The following is a 25,142-nucleotide window of genomic DNA, read 5'->3' on the forward strand; positions in this document are numbered from 1 at the left end:
ATTTTTTTTAAAGATAACACACATTTCTCAAAGAAAAGTACACACACACATGTACACACACATACACATACACATATACACACACATACACATACACACACACACACATGAGTGCATGCTCACACATGTAGCCAGTCTTTGGCTACATTGTGGGTTCTTCCTTCTTCCACCCTTCTCCACCCTTTTTCTTCCACCCTTCCAACTCCCTAACACTGGAAAGGGAGAAAAAAAGGAAAGAGGGAACAGGAAAGAGACCCCTGAATAAAGTCAGGGGTCGGAAAGGGGGTGACATTATCATTAGGCAACTTCCTGCTGATCAGGTTGTTGAGTTCCTTGGGGCAAGTTTGATCTTCACTGTCAGGATATTAATTTCTTCTTGTTTCTCCTTTGTGCATAACTACTTAACAAGCCACAAGCAACAACCAACAACACACCATGCCTCTCACGGCCCTAGAATTTATATACCCTCTGAAAAGTCTCCAGAATTCCAAATGTCACACAATCACAGAGCGGTTTGCACCTGGCAAAATCATTCCTCTGTTAGAGCACGAGGCAAATCATAGTTGCTGTGGACAATCTGTGGCAGCCCCATATTCCACAAAACACACTCTTATAATATTTTTGTGTTCTTTAAAGGAAACAAGATTTCAAAATTGTCACTACACACACATACTCACACACATCTGTGAAGTATGAGCAATCTATTATCCTAGGTAGCTTACTGACCTGACCTTCTAAAGTAACAGGTAGATGCGGAAAGTTATGCTACATGGCCAAACATATGCTGTGTTATTTTAAGACTATTGGGAGACCTCTGGTCTATTTCCCCATTACTATAAACGTGTTTCTGCCCAGACTCTTACAAGAAAGTTATTCATGCTTGTTTTGACTGAAGAAAACTAAGCGGGCTCCTAGGGATGATGCTCTTGACCTCTTGACAGGAACGAAAGGTAAACACTTAAAACTTACGCCGATTTTTGTACAGCTAGTGCTCTCATTCATTTCATTTATATGCTCGTTTATTCATTTGTGTGTATCTGTGGGAGGGTAATTTCTATGTGGCGTGATATGTGTGTTCCAATATATATATATATATATATATATATATATATATATATATATATATATGTGTGTGTGTGTGTGTGTGTGTGTGTGTGTGTGTGTGTGTGTGTAGGTCTAAGGTTGATGTGGGAAAGTTTTCTTTATTACTTTTCTACCTTATTCATTGACACACAGTCTCAGTCAAATCCAGAGCTCACTGACATTGCGAGTCTTGCTAGCTAGCTTGCTTTGGGGATCCTTTGTTTCTGCCTTCTGTATCCAGACAAACTGTCATGCCTACCTGGTATATACATGGGTTCTGGAGTTTTGGGATCACATCTTCCCAGCTGTGTGGCAAGTACTTTAATTGCTGAGCCATTTCTCTGGTTACTTCACCTGATTTTTTTTGAGGCAGGGTCTCTCACTGAACTTGAGGTGTATCTTTTTTGGGCTTGTTGGACAATGACCTCCAGGGCTCAGGTTGCAGGCATTCGCAGCCATGCTCAACTTTAACATAGGTGCTTGAGGATCCAAACTCAGGTGAGAGACAGCAGACACACTGAGCCGCCTGCCCCTTGCAGCCCAGAATTATTTCTTATAAAGAGAAAAATGTCTCTGTTAGGAGAACCTAACAGAAAAGCAAAGATGTAACATCATAACATGTGGTCAGGGGGCCCAGAATTTTGTAAAATGAAAATCTCAAGCAAAGAAATAAATGATCCATGTCACTGAAGAGAAAGGATGAGTGTGTCAGGGACGTCACTCAGCATCGGATGCTTGCTGAGTGAGTGCAAGCCCCTGTGCTCAGTGCTCAGCACTTGAGAAAAGACATGAACATCTGCATCAACACCACATTAGAGTTCAATCAAGCCAGATCATCAGAGATTCAAATTACCTGTTTTAAATCGGACCATTTAAAAAGCCCATTTTAAGGGCATATGCCAAACAATGATGAATCTCAAAAGGGAAAACTTCAAATCAGCATAATATATTTTTAAAAAATATCAAGTGTCCTATTTAAATCATCACTTCTCAAATTATACATTTCTCCAGTATTTGAATTATGACTCTTGTTATAGAAAACAATTAATTTGTAATTAAAGAAGTATTTAGAGAATGAGAAAGAAGTGTGTGCGTGTTTAAATAAAACTGCAATTGCATCAAGAATCTTCGAAACTGTGAGGCAGGGAGAGGAGGTGTGCATTTCCACCTCCAGTGGAGAATCAGTCACATGAGCTCCTGGGTCCAACTCTAAGCGCAGGATGTCTCCATCTTGTGGGCTGGCCCAGGATTGATCCTCTATCTCTGGAGAAACCGGATGGGACAGAGAGGCGTGGTTGAAGTCTGGACTCATCTTTAAGCCCAGGCTTGTGCTCTGTCACATGGAATCAGCTCTCAGTTTTTGACATCTCAGTGTTACTATGGCTCACTAAGGAGTTATGAAATCAGGAAGAAGTGCAAATCTTCAAAACTGTTACAGATTAAAAGCAGCCAGTATTCCACAAACTCTAATGCATTGCTACAGTTCTGACGGTGTTTCTACCAGTAAGGGGGAAGGGATTAAGACCATTTACAATCTGTCTTGAATTGCATGTAATACACTGCAGAACAGCACCATTTAGAAAGCACAATCACTCTCACGTGTTGCAAAACCTACTTTGCAAAAGAGGAAAACAAACAACAACCATCCCCCCCCTTGACTCCCCCCTCCCCACACACCACCACCACTACACCACCACCACTACACCACCACATAAAAAACATTGCTGGACATCTTGAGATGTCAAAACAAGTAATAAACTGAAATACTATGGAATGCTTTGTCCCCTGGCTTTCTCAAGGAAGCTTTTGTCCACCCCAGTCTACCACACACTTACGTCGTATCCGCTGTTCCGGATTCCACGCCGGGGTCTCTCGCGTGTGACCAGAAGGTCCATCTCAGTTTCTCCCGGACTCGGGCTATTCAGAGACTGCCGGCTTCGGTAGACAGAGTTCTTCATCTGTTGCCTGAAGGAAATCCAACAACTGTTATGATGCAGCAAATGTCCTGACAGATGGAATTCTCCACCGATCTAAACCTACAGGCAACCAGTAGAAGGTTTGAATTGGCCCCGGAATCTCCTCAGAACTGATGGTACTCGGTCCTTGGCCGGCAGCAGGGAACAACAAAACTCGCCCTCCTGAGCCACCCCAGATGCTATAACTATCTGGCTGAATTATGTGTTCTTTCATATCAAATTAGGCAACTACAATCAATTGGAGGAGTGCAACCTCATCTAAAATTCTGCTGATGGAAAGGCCAGGGGTTCTCCGTTGACCCTCGAGGACAGCTAACACTGCGGAACAAACTTGCCTTTGCTGACTTTGCTGACTCAGCAGTCTCCTGTTCCTTTTTCATCTTTTAGATTTCAGGCATGGACTCCTACAATGTGTTAGTAAATAAAGCCTATAGAGAATGGGCCACTTTTAATGCTCTGATCATTGATTGATTTCTTTTCTACAATTACCATGTAGATTCTCTTCTTGGCAAAGACCATAAGCCTGGAGGCAACTTGGGCAACCAGTCACCAATTTTTAAATTTTTAAAAAATTTATTTATTTATTTATTTATCACCAAGCGACTAACCTGTGCTAAGTACCTGGAAGCTGAGCATCCATGGTCCTGGTACTCCCACTATTTACATCCTAATGGGAGAGACAATTGGCAGCCTAACTTCAAGGTGATTAGTGTTATTAAGAAAAACAATGAATATTGGGGACGTAGTTCACTCAGTAAAATGTTTGTCTTGCAAATATGAAGACTTGTGTTCAAGTACCAGAATATATATAATAATCATAAAATTAATAATAATAATAATAATAATAATAATAATAATAATAATAATGCCACTCATGGTAGTGCATACTTGTAATACCACATTGGGAGACAGGAGGATCCCTGGGGTTCACTGCCTAACCAACCTAGCTTACCTGATAAGTTCCAGGGCAATGAGAGACCTTGTCTCAACAAATGGGTGAATACTGAAGGACGATACCCAGGGCACACAACGTACACACGTACACACATGCTCATAAAAATAAGAATCTAAGACAGAGAATAACTAGAATGGCAGAGAAGGATTCTCTAAGGAAGCAGCCTTTTTGCTGAATTCTAAGAAATGCAGTCTCTGAGGTGAGCACAAAACCCAGGTAGCAGTAGCTCATTCAAGGTGTCAGCTCAGCTACTTCTCATAAATTCACACATTTGCCACTGTCTTGTTTCTGCTTGTCACTGGAGGAATCTATCTACAGAGGGGGACAGAGACAGCCACATGAAGAGAATGTGGTCATGCTTGTTTTTGTCCCTCCCCAACAAGTGGCAACGTTTATCGGCTGCAGTGAGACTCATTAAAGACAGATGACTCTGCAGAGTAACAAAGGGATTAAAATTCCCCTTCACTCAACATCGAAATGACTTCTGCCTCCAGACCATCTTCAGAGAACTCTTAAGTACAACCTATTGCATGTTTCAGTTCAAGGATTCTAGGTTTTCGTAGCTGGGAGTAAAGACATGGCGCTATTTATTCTCAGTAGCTGTGAAAAGGCAGAGACCTAACACACACACACACACACACACACACACACACACACACACACACACATTGTTTTATGAACACAATAAGTTGGTTACAGAATGAAGTCACATACAATCCAACAAGAACTTCAAGGCTCTGCCCTAACACTTAGCCATGAATACAACAGATATGCTTAGGTCTCTCCTATCATGAGAACCACACCTATTTTAAGAGAATCTATTTGTTCTTTTTGACTTCTTGGTCCCATGATACTTACTTACCCTTGTGGGCACATGCATGACTTAAGTTGTGTCCAGTGAGGCCGAGTCTCAAGGCTATGGCCAAGACAACTAAGAAAGAGGGGCTTTTTTATGGATTTGAGGGGCACATGCTTGGGGTTTCTGACACCTGGGGTTTCTGACAGCTGGGTTTTGTCATCATGGGGTTTTAGCCTGCCTTCAAATGAAGCTTGGAAAAAAGTGAAGAGAAAGCAAAGCTAAAACTAGTATGGTCCCATTGACTGAGCCAGACTAAAGCTTTGGCCTTGACTAATGCTAGGCAATCCAGTCCCTTTACTTTAACCAGGTTGTTCTGGATTTCTAGTTTGCAACTAAAAGAATCCTGGCTAATATGGCAGCTTACAACCTCCCATTATGAACCATACCCTTCAGTTATCTGCAACTAGGGGCTTCCTTTAGGAAAGGAGCCTGGGTGCAGCAGGCTATGAGACTGAATATGTTCGGAATGACTCATACTTTAAAGCAGATTCCAAAGAATTTGCATCCTTGACTTAATGACAACTATGTTTTTGGAGAAAAGAAATTACATCTCATAGCTACCCAGTCACTGTCAGCCCATTAAGAAAAGCTTTTCTAATATGATGGTGGCAGAATAAGCAGGCAGATTGGCAGTAGGTTATTTCATAAGTATGAGACATAGACTAGCGAGGAACATGGATATGTTAGAAGCTTAGACACCGGAACACCTACCGCTTTATTCTGCCTTCAGAGAAAACAATGCATTATCATGGCTAAATTTTTTTTTTTTTTTTTTTTTTTTTTTTTTTTTTTGCAGTGCTGGGAATTGAACTCAGGGCCTTGTACATACCAGGCAAGTGTTATCCTATGTTTGAGCTACCTCCTTAGCTTGAGATGCACACCTGAAAGACTTATTTAGTGCGTTTCAACAACCAGTCTTCCACTGTGGGTGTGTGCCTGGTGTAGGACTCTCTACTTGGCAATAAATCAGACTGTCATGTAAAGGGATGCTTACTTATCAACTGATGTTACCAGGCACACTTGTTCTTATTTTGCTATAATTTGTAACATGTCAATTTGCGTTTCTTCCCCTCTGACAGTACGGTTGGGTGGGTTATGATGTATTTTACTTGAACCTTTAAGAACATCTAGCAGATAAAAAAAGCAGTTTTCATATTGTATTCTATGGAGCCCCAGGGTTCTGTGGAGCTGGCCTAGGCAGCTGAGAAGGAGGAGGATGCCCAGTTTCTTTCAGAGCAACTCTGAATAGATGACTGAATAGGTTACTGTGTTGTGTCGGCCTCATAGATTCATGATCTGTGGGGATTTGAGTGCAGATGGTTTGTTTTCAAGGGGGCTCTACAAACTACCAGCTGGGGACTGGGGAGATGAGGGAAGAATGTATGGAGATCCACAGAGGTGCAATAAGGAAATTGATTGGTATTTAGGGTGGCTGGGGCTCAGACTCACTGGAAAAGTGTGTGGGAGTTTGTTTTAATTATTATTGTTCAATGGCAAGAGATGCCTGCTGTTGAGAAGACAGTTTATTACACCCACAGAGCTCAGAGAAAGATACAGGCCATGATGGGGAGCAGGGTGGGACACACAGCAACCAGGTGGGCCAGGAGGCAGAGGGAGAGAGCAGGAAGCAGGGGCAAAAGCCTTTAAATTGTAGCTTCTAGGAGGCGCAGTGGGCAGGGCAGGGGAAGCAGTGTAAGAAGAGCCGGTTTGGATGATGATGGTAGGACTCCAGAAGCACAAGGATGGTCTTCATTTGTCAGGTGCTTGGCTCTGGGGTGATCTGGGCAGGTGATTATTGGCCTAGAACTAGAGCCTTCTTTCTAAAGGAGGCTGTCTAAAGGAGGTGGTTGAGGCATGGTTCTAGGATTGGTTTCATCTGAAGAGTATGCTTGCATGTGAGTCTTTGTCACTTGGCATTGGGTAATCCTTGGGGGAGGTGAAGATTTTTTCCACCTGCTCCATGTATATGCAGCTAACACAAAACCTTGAAACTATGGCTATTACAGTGGTGTTTCTGACAACCAGAATCTCCTGCCAGGCGTATTGATCTATGACTGCTAACCTGTCATCAGCTGAGGATACCCTACAACACATTAGCTACACAACACTTTCAGCTTTTGAGAAAACTCCCTGAAGGAGTTACAGAGGCTGCAGACAGCAGTGTGAAGTCAACTGAGCAGACAAACCGGCCACAGACAGCATCAGCCTCAGTCAGGCTGCCTACTCTATGTCTCCACATGTGTGCATAATATGAAATAGGGTGTTTTAACTAATTTTAGATAGAAAAAAAAAGAACTTTGAGACTACTCTGAGAGATTTAGTGATGAGTTAACATTAGAATCTCAGTTTTGCCTCTTCTGGTTATTTCTTTGCTCTAAAGGGAAGTTAGTGATGTTCTTGCTCACTAGACAGTGATTGCTTCACTGTGCCCTGCTCTAGCTGGGTGGCTCACAGCAGCATCTCTGAGGCTTGTGCTGTGAACAGCAATTAAAAGCCATCTCCAACCTGTGAGAACAGATAAACAGCAAGCGGCTGGGTGGAGTCAGCAGCAGTGAGTCAGGAATCATCCTGAGCTGGGTGGAGTCAGCACGCGGCTGGGTGGAGTCAGAGGCAGTTTGTCACTGCTGAGCCGGTGAGGTAGCTTCCTTTCCAATTAGGCTTCTCTACCAAGTCATCTCTTTCCATTCTATCTCTCACCCCCATCCCCAGCTCATCTAACTCATGGCTGTCTTTTTTCCTTAAGTAGTGAACATTTGAATGTTTTTACAAATCATTCCTAGCGCTGTAGAGACAATGGACATCTGCTGAGAGTGCACACAGCAGTCACGGTCCATCACGGGACCTTGGGCATCTGACCTGAACTTATGTTGAGAAGTCTAGACACAGTTCCTAGGGGAAAAGCATTGCTCAAAAAGAAAATCATTGAAAGTGTTATCTCTCCAGTAACTTCCAAGCTGGGGAAAAACAGGTCTCACCTCAGTCCATCTGAGAAGCCTGAAGCAGAGTCCCCAAGTGCAAATTAAAGTTGCTATTAGCCTTCCTGTCAAATCCATACCTTTTCTTTCCCTCCTCCTACACATATTAACATGGTGATGTGTGCATTGTGAACCCTGTCGTGCTGGGATTTTATGCCCTCGTTTGTCATACCAGCCAACCAAGCCCTGGCAAATTAAGCTCTGGCTTAGAAACCCCTCCTTTTTTCCTTTACTGTCAACTAATTAAGTTGCTTCAGTTTATTCCCAGCTCCCACCTTGGTTCTGTAGCTTTCATCCAATTCTGTTCATTTTTTTTTGTTCTAAAATTTATTTTTATGTTTTAAGCAAATGGTCACTTAGGCCAGGCTCTGCCCTACTCTGTCCCTGGTGTGTGGAACATGCATGTGTGTGGCTTCTTGGTGGCTGCAGTGTCAGCGTGCCCATAGCCAGAGGATCCCCAAGGAGAATGTACCCTGGGTACAGGAGGTATCAAATTATGAAAGTGCTGCAGGCAGGCAGGAAGGGAAGAGAGGTGGACAGGAGAAGGTTTGCCATCCCAAACTCTTGGCCCAGCATGGGAAGAGCTCTGTTTAGCCACAGAGCTTGGAGATAGCTGCCGCTTTGATGTTTTCCTTTTCTAAAACTCATGTTAAAATGTGGTCTCTCCTGGCTAACATTCATAGTGCTAGAAGGTTCTATAGATTTGGGGGCGGGATCATGAAATCCCACACCTAGCTAATGGGAGAGGCATAGTCACTTTTCTTCAAGGATTCAGGCTATCCCTGCTCCAGGAGATGGTTTTACACCCATGCACATACAGGATGCACTAAATGAATTCAGAAGATACTAAGTTTGAAAAAAGAATAAAGTAAAAGAGAGCACATGGAGTTCAGAGGGAAAAGTAGGGCGTGAGAACAAACTGGAGGAAAAGAAATGGGGGATCGTTTGGATTCAAATGTACTATATGCATGTATGAATATGAAATAAAATATTTAATTAAATTTCATGGCTGCCTTGGTCACGGTGTCTTTACACAGCAATAGGACGGTGACTGAGACAAATGGTATTATAAGAGAGTGAGTTCAGGCCCCCTGCTCTTTGCCCTTCCATCCTCCACTATGTGTTACCTTAGCAAGCACCTTGACCACATTCTGGCACCTTGATCTTGGACTTCCCAGCCAGCAGAATGGTTAGAAAATAAATTTCTGCCAATTACAAATTCCCTGATCTCAGGTACTTTGTTACAAAAGTAAAGAACAGATGGAGAGAGAAGCCGGTTCAAACTGCTTGGTCTAGCTCTGCCTCACAGATCTGTCACGGAACTGGACAGATCTGTGAATGACTGAAATGAGCTAGCATGGAGCCAAAGTGTGACAGGCACTCACTAAGGCTGGAAGCAAACATGGGGCATGCAATCTGCCTTCTGTGTGAGAACCACTAGCATAATTGAACAATGCAATGGCCCTTGATCTGGAAGTTGCATAATCAGGTAAGTGATAATTATATTTCACCCAGCTCTGAAATAGCTCCTGGCTTGGAAATATCATTAAGCTAAAGGACAATTGGGGTTGTTCACATCACAATATTTTAAAGGCTTCAATTTGACTCTCTTTCAGACTCATTATTGAGTACATGCCTGTGGGAACCAGATCAAAAGCCTGCAAAGATCAAAGTCCCAAGGTAGGACCAAGGAACACAGGTATAATGCCCCAGGTGTCCTCTGTCCTCATCCCATGTTACACGGGGACATAAAGTACAGCCATAGCGCATGTACCTGTTTTTAGACTCTGCAAAGGGAGCACACAGTTCTGGGTCTGGGTCCAAAACATGCTCCATTTCTTTGGGGGCTTTCTCATACATCTTCCTTTCCGTCAGGCCTTTGCTTGCTTCCACTGGGGGGAAGTCATAATACCCTTTCCTCTTGGCTTTCAGGCGCAGCTTGTTCCTGTAGTGCTCGATGTCTGACTTCTGCTTCAGAGCCTTGTTCACCTTGAAGGAGAGAGAAGAGAGTGTCAGGTCCACACCTGGCTCAGCATGGCAACGGACAAGGAGCTTTTTTTTCTGTAAGGTCAGCTGACCAAAAAGACCAGAGGTGAAGCATGGGAGAGCTTTTCTGAGAATTGTGACCTTATAATAAATCCCCCTTGTCTGTCACCAACACCAGCCCTCGTATAAAGTGGATCTGGCACCATGGTGTTATAAATAGGTTTGCCCATAGACTCATGTGTTGAATGCTTGGCCCATGGGGAGTGGCACCATTAGGAGGTGTGTCCTTGTTAGAATACGTGTGGCATTGGTGGAGGAAGTGTGTCACTGTGTAGGCTGGCTCTGAAGTCTCATATGTATATGTGTATATGTGTATGTGTGTGTATGAGTATGTGTATGTGTGTGTGTGTGTGTGTGTGTGTGTGTGTGTGTATGCTCAAGCTCTGTTATGCTTCCTGCCATGATGATAATAGACTGAAACTGTAAGCCAGCCCCGATTAAGTGTTTCCTTTTATAAGAGTTGCCTTGGTCATGGTGTCTCTTCACAGCAATAAACCCTTAATACTTACTGAATTATTTTGCATCCTTGCCTCCCACATCTGTCTGGACTGTTGAAGGCCTATGTCTGACTGTATACTCTTAGCTAAGAGCCCATACTGTTGTGGTCCCTACTCTGCCTATACCTGTGGTTCCTCGGTGTGGGAGCCCAGCTGCCTGGCTAGTTCTTGGTGCTCTGAATCTAGCTCCAGCCTTGAATTACCTCATGCCTTTCTCTGTCCACTTAGCTGGGGCTCTTGGAATGAGTCTCAAAGTGGGTTGGGATAGTTGTGGAACAAGTGTTCCACTCCAAGGGGCTTTCCACATGATTCATGTGCTCGGGAGAGGGAGAGGGAGAGGGAGAGGGAGAGGGAGAGGGAGAGGGAGAGGGAGAGGGAGAGGGAGAGGGAGAGGGAGAGGGAGAGGGAGAGGAAGAGGGCAAGATCATTATGTGTGGCTCAATGTTCTTTGTTTTCTTTAAAATTACCTTTAAAAAGAATTCCCTGTAATTCATAAAGGAGAAATTTATGACATTATGGCCTTGCGTTATGCTTTTCCCACTTACATTTAAATCAGCCGTCCCTAAGAGAAGGAGAAGAATTTTAAGGCAGTCAATGTTAAGCTCAGAGAAACAGCAGATTATAGAGAGAACAGGTCAGGGCTCTTTTCCAGCTGAGTGGCAGCAAGGCCCATTCCTTTAACTGCCCAAATGTAGCAAAGATCCATCTCTGACTGACAGAAAAATACTCTCGTGCTCTCCCCATGTGACAGGGAGCTGGCCCCTGAGGAACAGGGATCTGTCCTAATTTCAGAGTCTGTTTGTATGGTGTTCACATCATACCAAGGCTGGGACAAAAAGACCCAGGTATGGTGGCCATAATGAGCCGTAACCAGGCCGACAGACCTAATCAAAGGCAGTTAACAGTGCATTAGCGGCAACTTCAGAGGCCTGTGTGTGTCTGGGGAGGGGACACAGAACTGTGCCTCAGGAAAGATTACAGAGCTAAGGGGCAGAAAGGACACATTGTGACCAATGACTTCTTCCTCATGGATGAACCAACAATAGTAAAAACAACATGGTAGTAACGATGGCCAAGTGTTTAAGTCATTGTGCTAAGTGTAGTGGTTCATTTTGTGGGTAGAGGGGCTGGCACACAAGAGACTCTACTCACTTGCCTAAGACACAGAGACTGTGAGTGGACGAGCTAAAGTCCAACTCTGGCGACACAGCTTCTGAGGCCATACTTTCTAACCACAGTGCTATCCTCCATGATGGCCTGAGTGGGAGTTAAGAGGAAAGGAGCACTAGTCAGAGTCAGAGCATCTGACCTGTAGTCATCAGCGCGGCCTTGAGCCAGCGCCTCCCCCTTCAGACTAGTTTCTCTGACTGAAAATAAAGAAGTTGAAATAGAAGGTGCTGCCCATGTATGTAACCGAGCCTCAGCCCATCATGGTTTTTAGGCCAATTCATGCTCAGAACAAAAGGTCCTTCCTGCAGCAAGTGCACATAACATTGTCATAAGTGTCCCGAGCGTGGGAAAGAAGCCTCTGGTGTGCATTTGTGAGGCCGGCTGTACAGGGTTGCAGCTGGTGACTTGAGGTGCAATGAGAAAGAGGCTTTAGACCTTGCAAGTCTCCCACCTGCTTCAGGCAACAATAGCAGGGCAGAAATGAAATGAACAATTAACCCAATGCTTTAACACCAGAGAAACTGTGTGTGTGCATACATGTGCAATGCCAATGTGCACAGTGGCCCCACTGTGTGTGCATACATGTGCCATGCCAATGTGCTCAGTGGCCCCACTGTGTGTGCGTACCTGTGACATGCCAATGTGCACAGTGGCCCCACTGTGTGTGCGTACCTGTGCCATGCCAATATATATACACTCATTGATAACTTTGGAAGGAAGATGGAGGGACAGCATTTTCAACCCAATTTCCTGTTCTTTGTCTGAGATAATGCTTTTCTCTCTTACCTACTGATCAATTGTCTATTATCTCTAATTTTCTGTGATAAATCTTTCATGGATGGGGCAGATTTTTTTTTTTAAGTCAACTAGACTGGCCGCCCCGTGAGCCCTGGAATCCACCTATCTCTCCCTGCCAGTGCTGAAATCACAGATGCTCGCTGGAGTGCTTCCTGTTACATAGGGTCTGATCCCAGGTTTTCATGGCAAGCATTTTACCAACTCAGCCATCTCCCTGGGGAAGTTGGCTGACATTGACACCACCGAGAAAGCAAGTAGGGGGCTATTTCAAGCTTGCCCACAGAAATCAATGCCATTTCAGCATCTCTAGTGACCAGCTCCTTGCCCAAGTGACAGTGTGCTCTCCACTCCTCTCAGTTCACCCTCTTCCTATTTCCCTGACAACATGGATCCTAATGAAAGTCGAAGTGTGCCAGAGTGCAGTATAGAAAGGCTGCAGGCTATACTCATGAGAGGTTTGGGAGAAAGGAAGTCACTGCAGGTGGGAGAATGTTGTGAACATTGGCTGACTTCAACTTCCCATCACTGAAGCCCGGCGTGTGCAGAGGCACAAATGAAGACCACTGGACACAAGCTGCACTCCACCTGCTGAGGGATCACCGAATCCCTGTGGTCCAGCTGGCCCCTCCCACCAGGCTGTGGGTGCTCACCTCGCCATTGAGTGCTGCTGAGGACTCCTGGCCCCTGTCGGAGGAGGCAGGGTGTACTACAGGCAGAGCTGACGGTTTGACAGCAATGAGCTGCACGGATCCAGAAGATGTGTCAAAGGGGTCTGCTGCCACCTTGCCAGCGCTGTCAAAGAGACCTGCTCCCTCCTCTTCATCACTCGCTGTCACTAAAGCCAGGCACAAACACGTGGGTTTTAATATGTAGGGAGCTACAGGATTGAGATGTGAGGGGTCTCAAAATGCAGAGCCAACAGTGTGTGGCTCTGCCCATGGCTCACTAGTACCCATGGCTTACCCTTAAGTTTACGGTGTGTACCATTTAACTTATTATAGTATCAGTAAGTAGGGAAGGATTTTAAAGGTTGCAGTGAAACAGAAAGAAAAAAATTCTTTCAAAACAGGGACAAGACATATTTGAAAACAATAAAAAGGAAATTCATTCTCTATGTTTATATAAATGGGAAATGTGAATTTGGCCAAACCCACATTTATTAAGTCTGCCCACTGCCAGAACAACAGCTTTTTAGTAAAGTCTCTGCTGATGAAGCTATCATGTTTTCCACACGACGATGTTAAGTGACAAGTTTGCCCAGGTCAATTAGCCACATGTACTGCTGTGGTTTCTCTCTCTCTCTCTCTCTCTCTCTCTCTCTCTCTCTCTCTCTCCCTCCCTCCTTCCCTCCCCTCCCCTCCCAAGGCTGTTTCTAAATGACTTAGGTTTTTCATTCTTTTACTTGTCTATAACAAAAGAAAGCCATGAAATAACCATCAGAGAACTCACTCACAGCTACAGACAACTCCTCTAATTACACGGACTTATTGCCTCCTACGCGCTGGTAAATTAATCCTCCCATCTGACAGAGCGTTCTGCTGTGACGGCTGCAAGACACAAGTTGGCTTTGCGATTCCATAACTAAGCTGACAGAAGGTGCTTCAAGTCCAGCCGTATCTAGCTGATTTACTCATTTTTAAATCATATTCTCATGAAGTAGGCATAAGAAGGACAGCTGAACAGGCTCAGCAAGATAAGTTCAGCCTGCTAAAGCAACTGAACCAGCAGGCAGTTTGGAAGCAAAATAGGTGCTACGTAAAATAGGCATGCAACCGAAGTGCGTTCATCTTTCCTCCTACCTGCTCAAGGGACGTGGGGTGTTATTTAAATTATTGAGAAACCTAGCATGTAGATCTCTCATGATTGTCATTTACAATCACAGATCTGTCAAATTAAAACAAGGAAGTACTTATTTTATAATGTAGCTAAAACAGCTTACAGACCAGGTCATAGATGGATTTCTCTTTTTAAGTTTCATGGACTGGTTTGCAAATACAAGCTCACCAAAGCAGCCAATGACAGAGGGAAATCTCTATCAGAAGTGTCACCACATGCATATGTGTTTTTAGAGGGTAGTTTCACTGCATGATATATGCCTGGCCACCTTCATTGCTTACTTCCTGGTCAACTACTGCAAAACCCTTCCATGGCTTTAGTTTCCATTGCATCAGCTTTCCATGATGGTCCCATTCCTACTGCCCTGACTTTTGTAACCAAGAGAGAAATGATGGTCACCTGAACGACATTGTGTTGATTCTAAGCCTTGGTTAGAAAATGGCATAATGGCTTCCCTCTGTTCTCTCTTGAGTCACTTATTCTGGAAAAATCATTCTGCATATATTCAAGCAGCTGGATGGAAAGGCATGGTGGCCTCCCACCAGAAGACACATTAGCAAGCCATCTTTTTATGTCTACAGCCGAAGCCAACATGACTGTGACTTTATGCCAAACCCTAGGTCAGAACAACTTCACTAAGCCATTAGAAAGTTTCTGACTCACAAACATTATGTAAAAGTGATAATGCATTTTAGGTCTCTAGTTTGTGGGTAACTTGTTACATGGTGTTGTATAGCAGTTTCTTCTGAGATTCAAACACCCATGCTGTAGGGAAGCTCCTTAAATTAAGACAGAAGGTAAACAACTCAAAACAGCTTCAGGAGGTTCCTGGAACTGACTAAATTCATGAGGCCCCTTTCCCAAGAGTCAACAATAGACTGCACTCTCAGAGAGGCTGAGCTGCAGAGAAGCCTCTGAGACTAGACCAGAAGCCTAGAAGAAGCAGAAACCAGACAAACTGTCTGGAAGTTTGAGTCACTTGGAAGGGACACTCTCCAACCTGTGGAGCTTCCTGTAGGCTGTGCTGTGTGCTTCAGGTCTCCTGCTTTTGAGCACACCCAAGCTGGGGTGGGCTTTGGTGATGCAGCTGTCTGACAGTCATTTTTGTTGTAAGTAACCCCTCACACTTACTCATGCAAGCAATCCCACTTTTCTAGAGATAATACTATATTTGGCTTAGAAGTTCAAGTACCTGTACTTGTTTAGAAAGGCATCCTATCTGTTGATTTTTTTATTTATTTGTTGAGACAGGTATCCTTGAACTCATGGCAATCTTCCTGCCTCTGTTTCTTGAGTGCTGGGATTATAGGCATGAGACACCACACCTGATATCAAGCTGGTTTTGTTGTTGTTTTCCTTTCAAAATCCTACCTGTCGCACCCAACCTTTTCACTATATTTAAATAACTTTATGAAATAAAGTTGCCTCACAGCTAGCCTAATTAGTGAGGCTGTGGAACCACAAAGACCTACACCAGCCATTTTGGTGGTAACACATTGTGTTTTCTTTCCAAGTTCATATTCACTAGAGAACAAGAGTCAGAAGCTGCACATGCAGTAAGCCTGATGAAAAACAAGAATGATCTGTACACTAACATTTATTAATTAACCTTAGTTACCCTGGCTCTATATAGGACATGAGACCACTAGGCGGTAGTATTTGAATATTTCACAGGGGCCATATCTGTATACAGAGCATTCAGTTCTTTTTGTAGCCTGTCAGATGATGAAAGATGGACTTCCATTTTCTCCACAATTCCACTATTGATTTCTTCCTTCCTTTGTTCCATCCCCTGATCAAATCATATATACGTTATATTAGCAACGTTCTGATTTAACTCTTACTTCGTGAGTGAGATGAAACATTTAAGTATCACAGGAGAATCAGTCATACACTGATTAATTCACTAATTAACTAGGGGGCAGAGGGGGCTGAACCTAGGGGGATGCAAGCATTCTACCACTGTGGTGTGTAATTTTGAAGTAGGGTCTCATTAAGTTGTACAGGTCAGCCTCAGGCTTTGGAATCCTTCTGGTTCAGGCTTCCAAGCAGCTGAAATTACAGCTGGATACAATACCGTGCCCAGCAGGGTTGATTTGGTTTTTTATTATAATACTTTTTTTTTTTTTATGATAGACTTGTTAGTCAATCTCAGGGGGTACACAATGAACCCCTGAAACTTGTTAGAGGGTTAAGGGAAGGAAGTTGGGGCAAACCTCCAAGATAGGCAGCATTTTGGAGGTCTGTCAAGTTTGTTGGACTTGGAGTTGGAAATCATGCCACTTTACCCCCAAATTAGAAAAGGCTCTAAGCAAACATCACTTTGTTCCAAAAAGGTGTTTTTTTTTTTTTTTTTTTTCCCTCTCAGTAAATACGTGCTTCCTTATAAATAGGGGCTGAGGAGGTGAGACCAATTCAGAGAGGATACAGAAATCACTCAAAGTTCACAACAGACTACATGACTCACAGGACAGAATACAGAGGCCTGGGATGGACGCACACTGGGTATAAGTGTGCGTATCCGTGCAAGCATGTGTGTGTGCTCACACAGGAGAGGCAGGGAAGGTACTAGATGGGGTGGCTTCTCACCATTTCTCTTCCTGGACTCCTCCTTTGTCACTTTCTGCTGTGTCATTCCATTCTGGGGTGAACGCCTCCCTGAGCTGGGCTTCCCTGATTCGTTGCTGATGACAGAGCCATTCTCACTGGGCGACCTGCTGGAGGTAACCATAGCAACAGGGTAGACAGTAAGTTTCAACCAGAACAGCCTCCTCTCAAGGTTATTTTATTTGCACAGTTTATGTCTGTAGCCTCTCATTCTAGTTTCAGTGGCAAAGAAGAAATGATACCGGAGACAAAAGAAACAAAAGCCACCTACACTTGCACTCACCCACACAGGCTCCCAGGTGGGGCGCCCAGCTGGTTGTTCTCAAGTGCATTACTGTTCTGGGTTCTTTGGACGTGTTCAGTGAGCCCAGGCCACAGTCTCATCTCTGTTTCATTAATCCATCACCTTGGTGACTTTGGAAATAGCAGTGACACTGTCTGTGTAGTGTGCCCTCCCTTCACAGCTCTCTGGACGCTGAGTGTTTGAGTCACATGAGCATCTACAGTCACACATAAAACCCACATTACTCTTGGCCTGTTCACCATAGCACAGGCCTATGTGACAACCACAGATAAAATCTCCCCACCAGGGGATCTCCACTCTCTCAGAGCTGCACATTTCCACACTCTTGACCAGTAACGGCTTCTATTTTGAAATACTAATTTGAGCTGCACATTCCTCCAGGAAAAAATATTTTGTTGCCTTTTTCTGTGCAAAGCATTATATGAGTCTATTGACATCTGAGAACAAACAGCTGGGCCACCCTCTATGTGCCAGAGACTGTGTTGAGTGCCTTCAGACCTGGTCACTGGTTATAATAATGGTTGATGATTTGGAGATGGCTTGCCTTGGTCAGAAAGTGAGAAATGTGAAATTCATGGAGGCCAAGAGTAGTTTCCAGGACTAAGTGAGGTGGCAATAGGTCACCCTCACCTCAGAACCTCCTATATGTCTCAGGCAACAGCCTCAGATAGGAGCAGGTCACAGGGCCTTCATTCCTTCTTCAGGACTGGACTGTGGCCTCTAGAACTCTGGGAAAATGGGCTCCTGATTGCTGCCTCTGGAGGTTGCCACCTTGGGGTAAACAGTGAAAAGACCGACCTTCCTGTCAGGGCTTGGGAAATGTTCGCTGCATTCTTCTTTGGATGTCTCTAACTGCCTCTAACTTCTTTTGGAGCTTCTAACTCTATCAGAGGCTCTGATCAGTTCTGTCATGGATTCGTTTTGTTTTACGCAGCACCTCCCAACTTACATAGCTGAAAAACTTTAACATTTTACCACATTAGTACTACAGAGACTATAGGTGGAAAATATGAATCAGGCATTAATTGATTGAATGTATATTTATTACATACATAATTACGTTCCCAACAACTATTTGATCACTGTATGCTGCTGGCGGTGGGGGCACACACAGAGACAAAGAGAAACAGAGAGGAGACATAAACCCTTGAATTGTTTTCAGAATCTGAAAGCTAACAGCACCTACTCTCCAGCTGGCTTAATTGGATAAAAATATTTTCGTTTAACTCTGGGGTGGGGGAAGTATTTTGTAATCTATTTGTCATTTGTAAGCTGCTTAGTGATTTTTGTAACATTTTCATACCATTTCCCCATTTGATCCTGAAAGAATTTTTTGATGTTTCTCTCACTCTGAGGAAAGGTGTCAATGAGCACATTTCTATATAGAAAAAAAAAATCCAATCTGCCTTATTCTTTGTTTCTGTCTGTATACCTCTATTTACAATGAGTATTTAACTCAACTCTCCTCGTCAAAATAGAAAGCGTGTGATTTATATGTGCACATGACAGTAGTGAAAGTACCTTTGAAAGCTAATACACATCAGCTGTGAGCTTGAGATTTAAGGTTACAGAACTCCATGGTCCCCTTTCTGAAACTGTGGGTAGATGTGGGACTTGGGTAGGGACTAACTAATTCCTAAACAGTGTGGCTCATCTCTAATTTAAGAGTCCATTTCAAATGACCAGTGTTCCTATGAGTTTATCTATCCAACCCATAAATCCCAGCCCGAGGACCTGAGCAGATACTTGGCAGCCTAGCTGTGACTAATGCTCAGACTTCTGTTTAAAATATTTTTTAATTTAATTTTTTTGTTTTTTGTTTTTCGAGACAAGGTTTCTCTGTATAGCCCTGGCTGTCCTGGAACTCACTCTGTAGACCAGGCTCTCTTTGAACTCAAAAATCCACCTCCCTCTGCCTCCCAAGTGCTGGGATTAAAGGCCTGCACCATCACTGCCCGGCTAAATTTAATTACTAAGTCATTGATTTTTCAGTTACAAAATTTGGGGGCCTGATCTAGCAGACCCATTTGGGAGGGCCTGCAGTCAGTCCATAGATAGCTGGAATGAGAAAACTGATGTGACAAGATGAGGAAATCAGAAACCTGGTTGGTAATGGGTTTGCTCTTGGGTGTGGTACTTAAAACCTCACTTCCCTAAATGGAGCTGGGGAGATGGCTCAGTTGGTAAGGTGTTTGCTGTGAAAACAAGAGGACCTGAGTTTGGTGGCACATATTCGTAACCCTAGTGTGGGGCAGAGACATGTGCATCCCTGGGGCTTGATGGCCAGTTAATCTACGACCAATGGTGAGAGCTGGGTTCAGTGAATAAAAAAGAGGAAAGACCTAGAGGAAGACACCTGACTTTAACTTTTAGCTTCCATATCAATGTGGATATTCTCTCTCTCTCTCTCTCTCTCTCTCTCTCTCTCTCTCTCTCTCTCTCTCAATGATCTTAGACTTCCACAATCAGCAGATATACATGAACAGAGATGGCTCATGTGACAGCCTGGGGAAGGCCATGGCCAGTCCTTAGCTAAGTTACATTTTTATGATGAGATAATGAAGCAAGTGTAGAAATCGTGCTGCAGTGTAGCTATTCCCCCCCATATTTCATAAGCTAACATTTCTTGATAAAAATGGGAATAAATAATTGAACTTAATTAATAAGAGGTGACTCCTTGCTAACTCAAGGAGAAGTGCTTGTTTTCAAACAAGTTTCAAAAACTAATCCCTACAGGATTTAAATTAAATTACTCAATTTGAATAGTTAGAAAAGAATTTTTATTCTTCCCAGAAATGCTGCATCAATATCTGCATTTAGTAATTCTTCCTTTTCAGTTTCTTTTAAGTGGGTGATAAGTTGTCAACATAGCTTATTGTGCTTGGCAAAGATCATCACAAGAATAATATTATAGGTAATACAATGGATGAGTCTTTCAGATAAGCTGTCTTCATGTGTGCTTCCATTCTTCTTGGCTTACTACCCATGCTGAATAGACCATTACAGTAATGGAACCAACTGTGTTCACACCTCCATGCAACCTAACTTTGGGAGGTCTTCTATGGTGTCTCCAAACTTGATCATGTGACTTGGTTGGCCAACAGGAAAGAAATAAACATGGCAGACAGCAACTCAAGAAGTGTTTGTATTTGGGGCTGTTTTTCTTTCTGCCCTTGGACCCTCACCTTGTGAAAAAGCCCAGTGGAACTAGTCTGCTAGAACACAAGTCCATGTGGAGAGAGGACGGAGTGTTACAGGCCACCCCCAGACAGCAACAAGGTAGCCTAGTTGACTCAGTTTCTATCGATTGATGTGCAGGTAATTCCTGATAACATCAGCCAGCCTGGCTCACACTGGAACCATGTAGCAGAGCTCAAGCTAGTGACCTACCCAAATCACGAGCTGAGTCGTGGCAGTTTGAAGTACTGACGTTTTGGAGTGATCTGTTATAGGCAAAGTGATAACGAATTCATATGAGCTCTGCCTTGTTTTCCACATGAGGTGAAATCTGCCCCTCTGCTCTTCTTTCCTTTGTTTTAAGGAGCCAAGAGCTCTAGAGTAAAACAGCACCTGGTTGCTTGTCTTTAGTGCAGAATTTCTGTATTCGATACGGACAATTCCTTCTTCCGAAAATGGCTGTGTCTTGGCCTCTCCTCTCCTGTCTTCCTCTCATCCTTATTTGCATTTTCACTTTCCTTTGCTGACTCTCACCCATCTTCTGCACTTCTAACCACTGCGGTGCTGCCAGGGCTTAGTTCTTGGAGCTCGTCTTCCCTTCTATACTTAGCCCCTCCTAGATGGCTCTTTCCAGTCCCATAGGGATACGGAACTCCGCCAACTCCCTAACTGTTATGTCTACTCTGAGCCTCTCCCGAGGACTCCAGACTCATGGAGAATGAACTCCAGACTCATGGCTAAGAATCCTTAGCACTTTCATTTGTGTACCTACCAGTGACTGATAAGTTCATCCCCCGCAGGCTTCGTTAACACAAACGCACGGCAAAGACATTTCCAAATCCTACAGCAGCCTGTCACCAGTTTCCTTCACGGCCTTAACAGCCCATGCACGATCACTCTCTGTCCATGTCACTGTTTCTTACCTGGGCCTCCTGGGGTTTCCTTCTTCTACCCCAACTCTCTCGTCTGTTTTGCACACAGAGCCAGAGTGAACCTTTTCTATACGACAGCATGTCTTTCTCTTTTCCAGCCCTCCCATGACTTCTGATCCTTATGTACAATACCAATCCCAGTCTGACTTCAATCTCGAATAGATGACATGACCAGCCACAGGCAGTTTCTTGATTCACGTGCTGCTATTTCCTCCCTGGTGCACACCAGCCTTCGTGACCATATTGCTTTTCTTCAGGCAGGCATGTCAAGAATTTCCCTCCGCTGGACTTTGCACACAGTGCTCCATCTGCTTGGAACATTCTTCCCTCAGCAAGCTCCATGGCCGGCATATCATGTCAGTGGTGTCTATTTCAAATGCCACTAACTGTTAAGATCTTCCCTGATTTCCTATCTAAAACAGTACCCCCCTTTCTCCCTCCCCATCTTTCCATACCAGATTTTAAGTTCCGTGTGAATAGAGAGTTTGTCTTGTTCCTGGGATAGCTCCAGTATCTGGTAAACAGCAAATGGGCAGTACATATGAAGGGAAGGGTGGGACTGGAGGCAGGGAGGACTGGGTGTTTCCAGCTTCCTTGGAGCTTCTGAAGCAAGGGAGAATGGCTTGTTAAGGCTTGATGCTTCAGCTAACCAATGGGGTCTGCTATTGGCCTCACAGCCTCTTTATGTGGCCATTCACAAGACTTTGTAATGAGTCTCTCAGCCCCCAGCCTAATCTTTCCTATCATCTGTATCGCCCTGAGAATGGTCTTAAAGTACAGGTGAGAATGGTCTTAAAGAACAGGTGTCACTGTTCTTGGAAGAGTTTCAGTAGCTTCTTGTGGCCTGTGGAATCAGGTCAGCGTCCTGAGCCTGGAAGTCAAGGCTATCCATAACTTTAATCCATCTTCTGTTTTTCTATTTTCCTATGTCCTAACTACTGTGGAGGCTGAACTCCAGGGAAACCCTGTGTGCAGAAGCCCATACTTACCTCGTTTCCTTTCCCACTTCACATGATATTTACCCATTCCCATCTACTCCAACCCCTCCAGTCTTGGAGGTTTGGTGAAATAGCACCACTGTGTGGGAAAAGCCCGGATAGCATCGTGGGTCTTTGTAGTCTCTGGTCTCAGACCACACTTGGAGACCACACATTGTCATTCTTGCTCTTTCATCATTAATCACCATACCTCCCCATCACAAGATTCTTGGGAGCAGAAATCAACCCGACACATTTTTATAGTCCTACTGATGCCAATCAAAGAGCTCTGGTTAGTTTTCCTTTCTCTTTTTCCATCTTCATGAGCATGTGGTGTACAAGAGTGTGTATGAGTGTTTGCACGTGTGTAGGCACAGACATGGGTGTGCATGTGTGTGTGGAGGTTTGAAGTTGATATCACTCACCATCGTCAACTGTGTCAAAGAGCTTTTTGCTCATAGTAGAAACTCAGCATGGGATTCTTTGGTGTGTGTGTGTGAACTTCAGCATGGGATTCTGAATGGAAAGCAGTAGCTTTACTGAGACACTGCTGGGAAAAACACAACTGTCATGAATCCAAGGTACCCTTTAGAGGTGCTAACAATGTATGACATCAGAGCCAAGTTAGTTGTCATAAATAGAAGGGCTTCCTTGCCACTGCTGTGGCTGACCAACCACAAGTCCTCATGAGGGCAGCTTTCACAAAGTGGGCTTTGATTCCCACCTTCTTTCTGCTCTCCTTTTCAATATTCAGAGCAAGCACAGGGGAGTTTTAAACAGAGCAGTGGAGTACACCTGAGGGCCATAGCTCTCACCATCAGTTACTTCTCTTGCTGACGACATGATGGAACCTGGCCATGCTTACCTCTTTCTGGTTTCAGTGGACTTAGCCGTCTTGATAGTGCTGCCATCCTGAGCCATGTCTCTTTCCTGAGGAGTATCTCTGACAGGTATGGGGAGGACCACCGTTTCCTGAGTCACAGGGATGACCTCCTCATCTGCCCCTTGCTGGCCCAGATGCTGCTTGGCATAGTCAAAGCCTTGCACAGGCTGTGAGGAGAAAGAAGGTTTGAGGTCATATTTCTAGAGAAGTTTCTCTAACAACAGCTTTGAGAAGAGACAGACAGCAAAATATATGTGGTGGGGTCAAACCCAGCTTCCTGCTGTATGAATGCGAATTCAAATCTGCATATTATTTTTTTCTTGTAAAATCAGAATCCACATTAATTCTACAGGATTAAGAATCTCCACACATCAGGCTATCCCAAAAGCTGTTGCCTGTCTGTGGGATATGTGGGCTACCTTGTCTGGTCTCAGTGGGAGAGGATGGCCTGGCCCTGCAGAGACTTGATGCGCCAAGGTGGGAGGATACCCAGGCCCCCCTCCCCCCCCCACACACATTTGGAGAAGAGGAAAGGGGATGGGTGAAGGATTGTGGAAGGGGATGACTGGGAGGGGCAGTGAGTGGGATGTAAAATGAATAAGTAACAATAAAATAAAATAATAAAATAAAATAGACTCTCCACAGGTACAATTTGTTCAGAATGCTGAAGAGTCGAAACAAGATGTGGTCAGTGTTGGTTAGGAAACCTCTTTCAAGGACTCTACACCACTCACTTTAAGTCAATAAATGCTGCTAATTAGAAACAACTCATCGTGGGTATGTTAACGAAGGTATGGCAGGTTCCATATTGTCCCCTGCCTAGAAATACCTAGTTATCCCTGTGTGTAACAGTAGGTACTCAGTTTTACCAGGGCAGCAGGACTACAAACCTTAACCTTCTCATCCAAGGAATGAAGGCTGTCTGTTTTGCTTTACACCCACCCTTTGCATAGTGAGGCAGAGCACAGATCTGAGTAGTAGGAGATATGTCACCAAGCATAAAGCTACAGTCACTGAATAGCAACTTGGAATATAGAAAATCAGTTTTTAATCCAAATTTCTCTTGGAAGCATGCTGCCTCTGATGTCAGTCACCTTGGGATACAGCAAGGCTTTGCCAGTGTCTGAAACTCCAACTGGATGAGGCAGCCTCAAACAAAATCCAACAACCATCTATTAGTGAGGTGGTAAAAACAAGAGGCATGTGTAGCCATCCCTGGGTGTGTTGCTGTTGCCACGGGGATAAATCAGCAATGCAAGTTAGAGTCAAATGCTTGATATATACTAAGTGGTCAGTCTGTGTTGGGATATTGCTATTTGCTTCCTTGCTAGGTGACAGCTCATGTGATTATCATCAAGAAAACATAGAGACAAAACTCACTTGCTTCCATGCAGGTCCAACCATTAAGATATCACCTTGTCATCTATAAAGTTCACACTCAATAACTATGCAATTAAGTTATAAAAATTAAGTCTCAAAACAAGCAAGCAAGCAAACAAGCAAACAAACAAACAGAGAAACAAATCTTGATACTATTTTAAGTAAGTCTATGATTTTGTGTCGGGTTATATTGATTGCTGTCCTGGGGTACATGGGAACTGCAGGTTGCAGGTTGGGCATACCTGGTAGGCTCTATCAGAACTTGTTGCCATTAGTCCCTCCTCCCGCAGCAGCTAATGAGGCTAGGGGTGCAAGAGGAGTGTTTCTGCCTGGTTTGAGGTTTTGGCTTTTGTGATACTGGGGAATTTAGCCTTCAGCCTCATGCAGGCTAGGAAGGCATTCTATCCATGAGCTATATCTCTGGCCTTGCTCTAACCAGATTTAAAATGCCACAGTCTAGATTGGATGACAAACCTGTCATACCTCACTGCTGTGTTTCAGAACAGGGTCGGGTTTTACTGCTAATTCAGCAAAGCTTCTTTTCCAGAGCTACATGGAGCTTCATTGTACACGGAGTTCTCCAGTTCCCAGCAAAGCGCAGCCTGGAAGTAAGTTTACCTGGGACAGTCTCCTGAGTATGACCAGTGGCATTCTGAGGCCAGGACCTGGTAACTGGGTTTCTGAACT

At 44.1% G+C, this 25,142-nt stretch overlaps 1 protein-coding gene across 4 annotated transcripts in view; it reads right to left on the minus strand.

The window, feature by feature from the left end:
• Positions 1-25,142, minus strand: part of Kiaa1549l (KIAA1549 like) — a 279,869-nt gene that overhangs the window by 51,281 nt on the left and 203,446 nt on the right. For 2 of the 4 annotated variants that reach the window (XM_076929361.1, XM_076929363.1), the window contains exons 12-16: positions 23,058-23,242; positions 16,785-16,909; positions 13,010-13,194; positions 9,623-9,837; positions 2,919-3,048 (exon numbers count right to left, since the gene is read on the minus strand). In XM_076929361.1, coding sequence (XP_076785476.1) covers positions 2,919-3,048; positions 9,623-9,837; positions 13,010-13,194; positions 16,785-16,909; positions 23,058-23,242 — 840 coding nt within the window. Of the gene's footprint in view, positions 1-2,918; positions 3,049-9,622; positions 9,838-13,009; positions 13,195-16,784; positions 16,913-23,057; positions 23,243-25,142 lie in introns of all 4 variants that reach the window. The other 2 variants (XM_034495033.2, XM_076929362.1) reach the window with 1 other exon arrangement.

This window comes from Arvicanthis niloticus, chromosome 2 (genome assembly GCF_011762505.2).
Source record: "Arvicanthis niloticus isolate mArvNil1 chromosome 2, mArvNil1.pat.X, whole genome shotgun sequence".
Lineage (NCBI taxonomy): Eukaryota > Metazoa > Chordata > Mammalia > Rodentia > Muridae > Arvicanthis > Arvicanthis niloticus.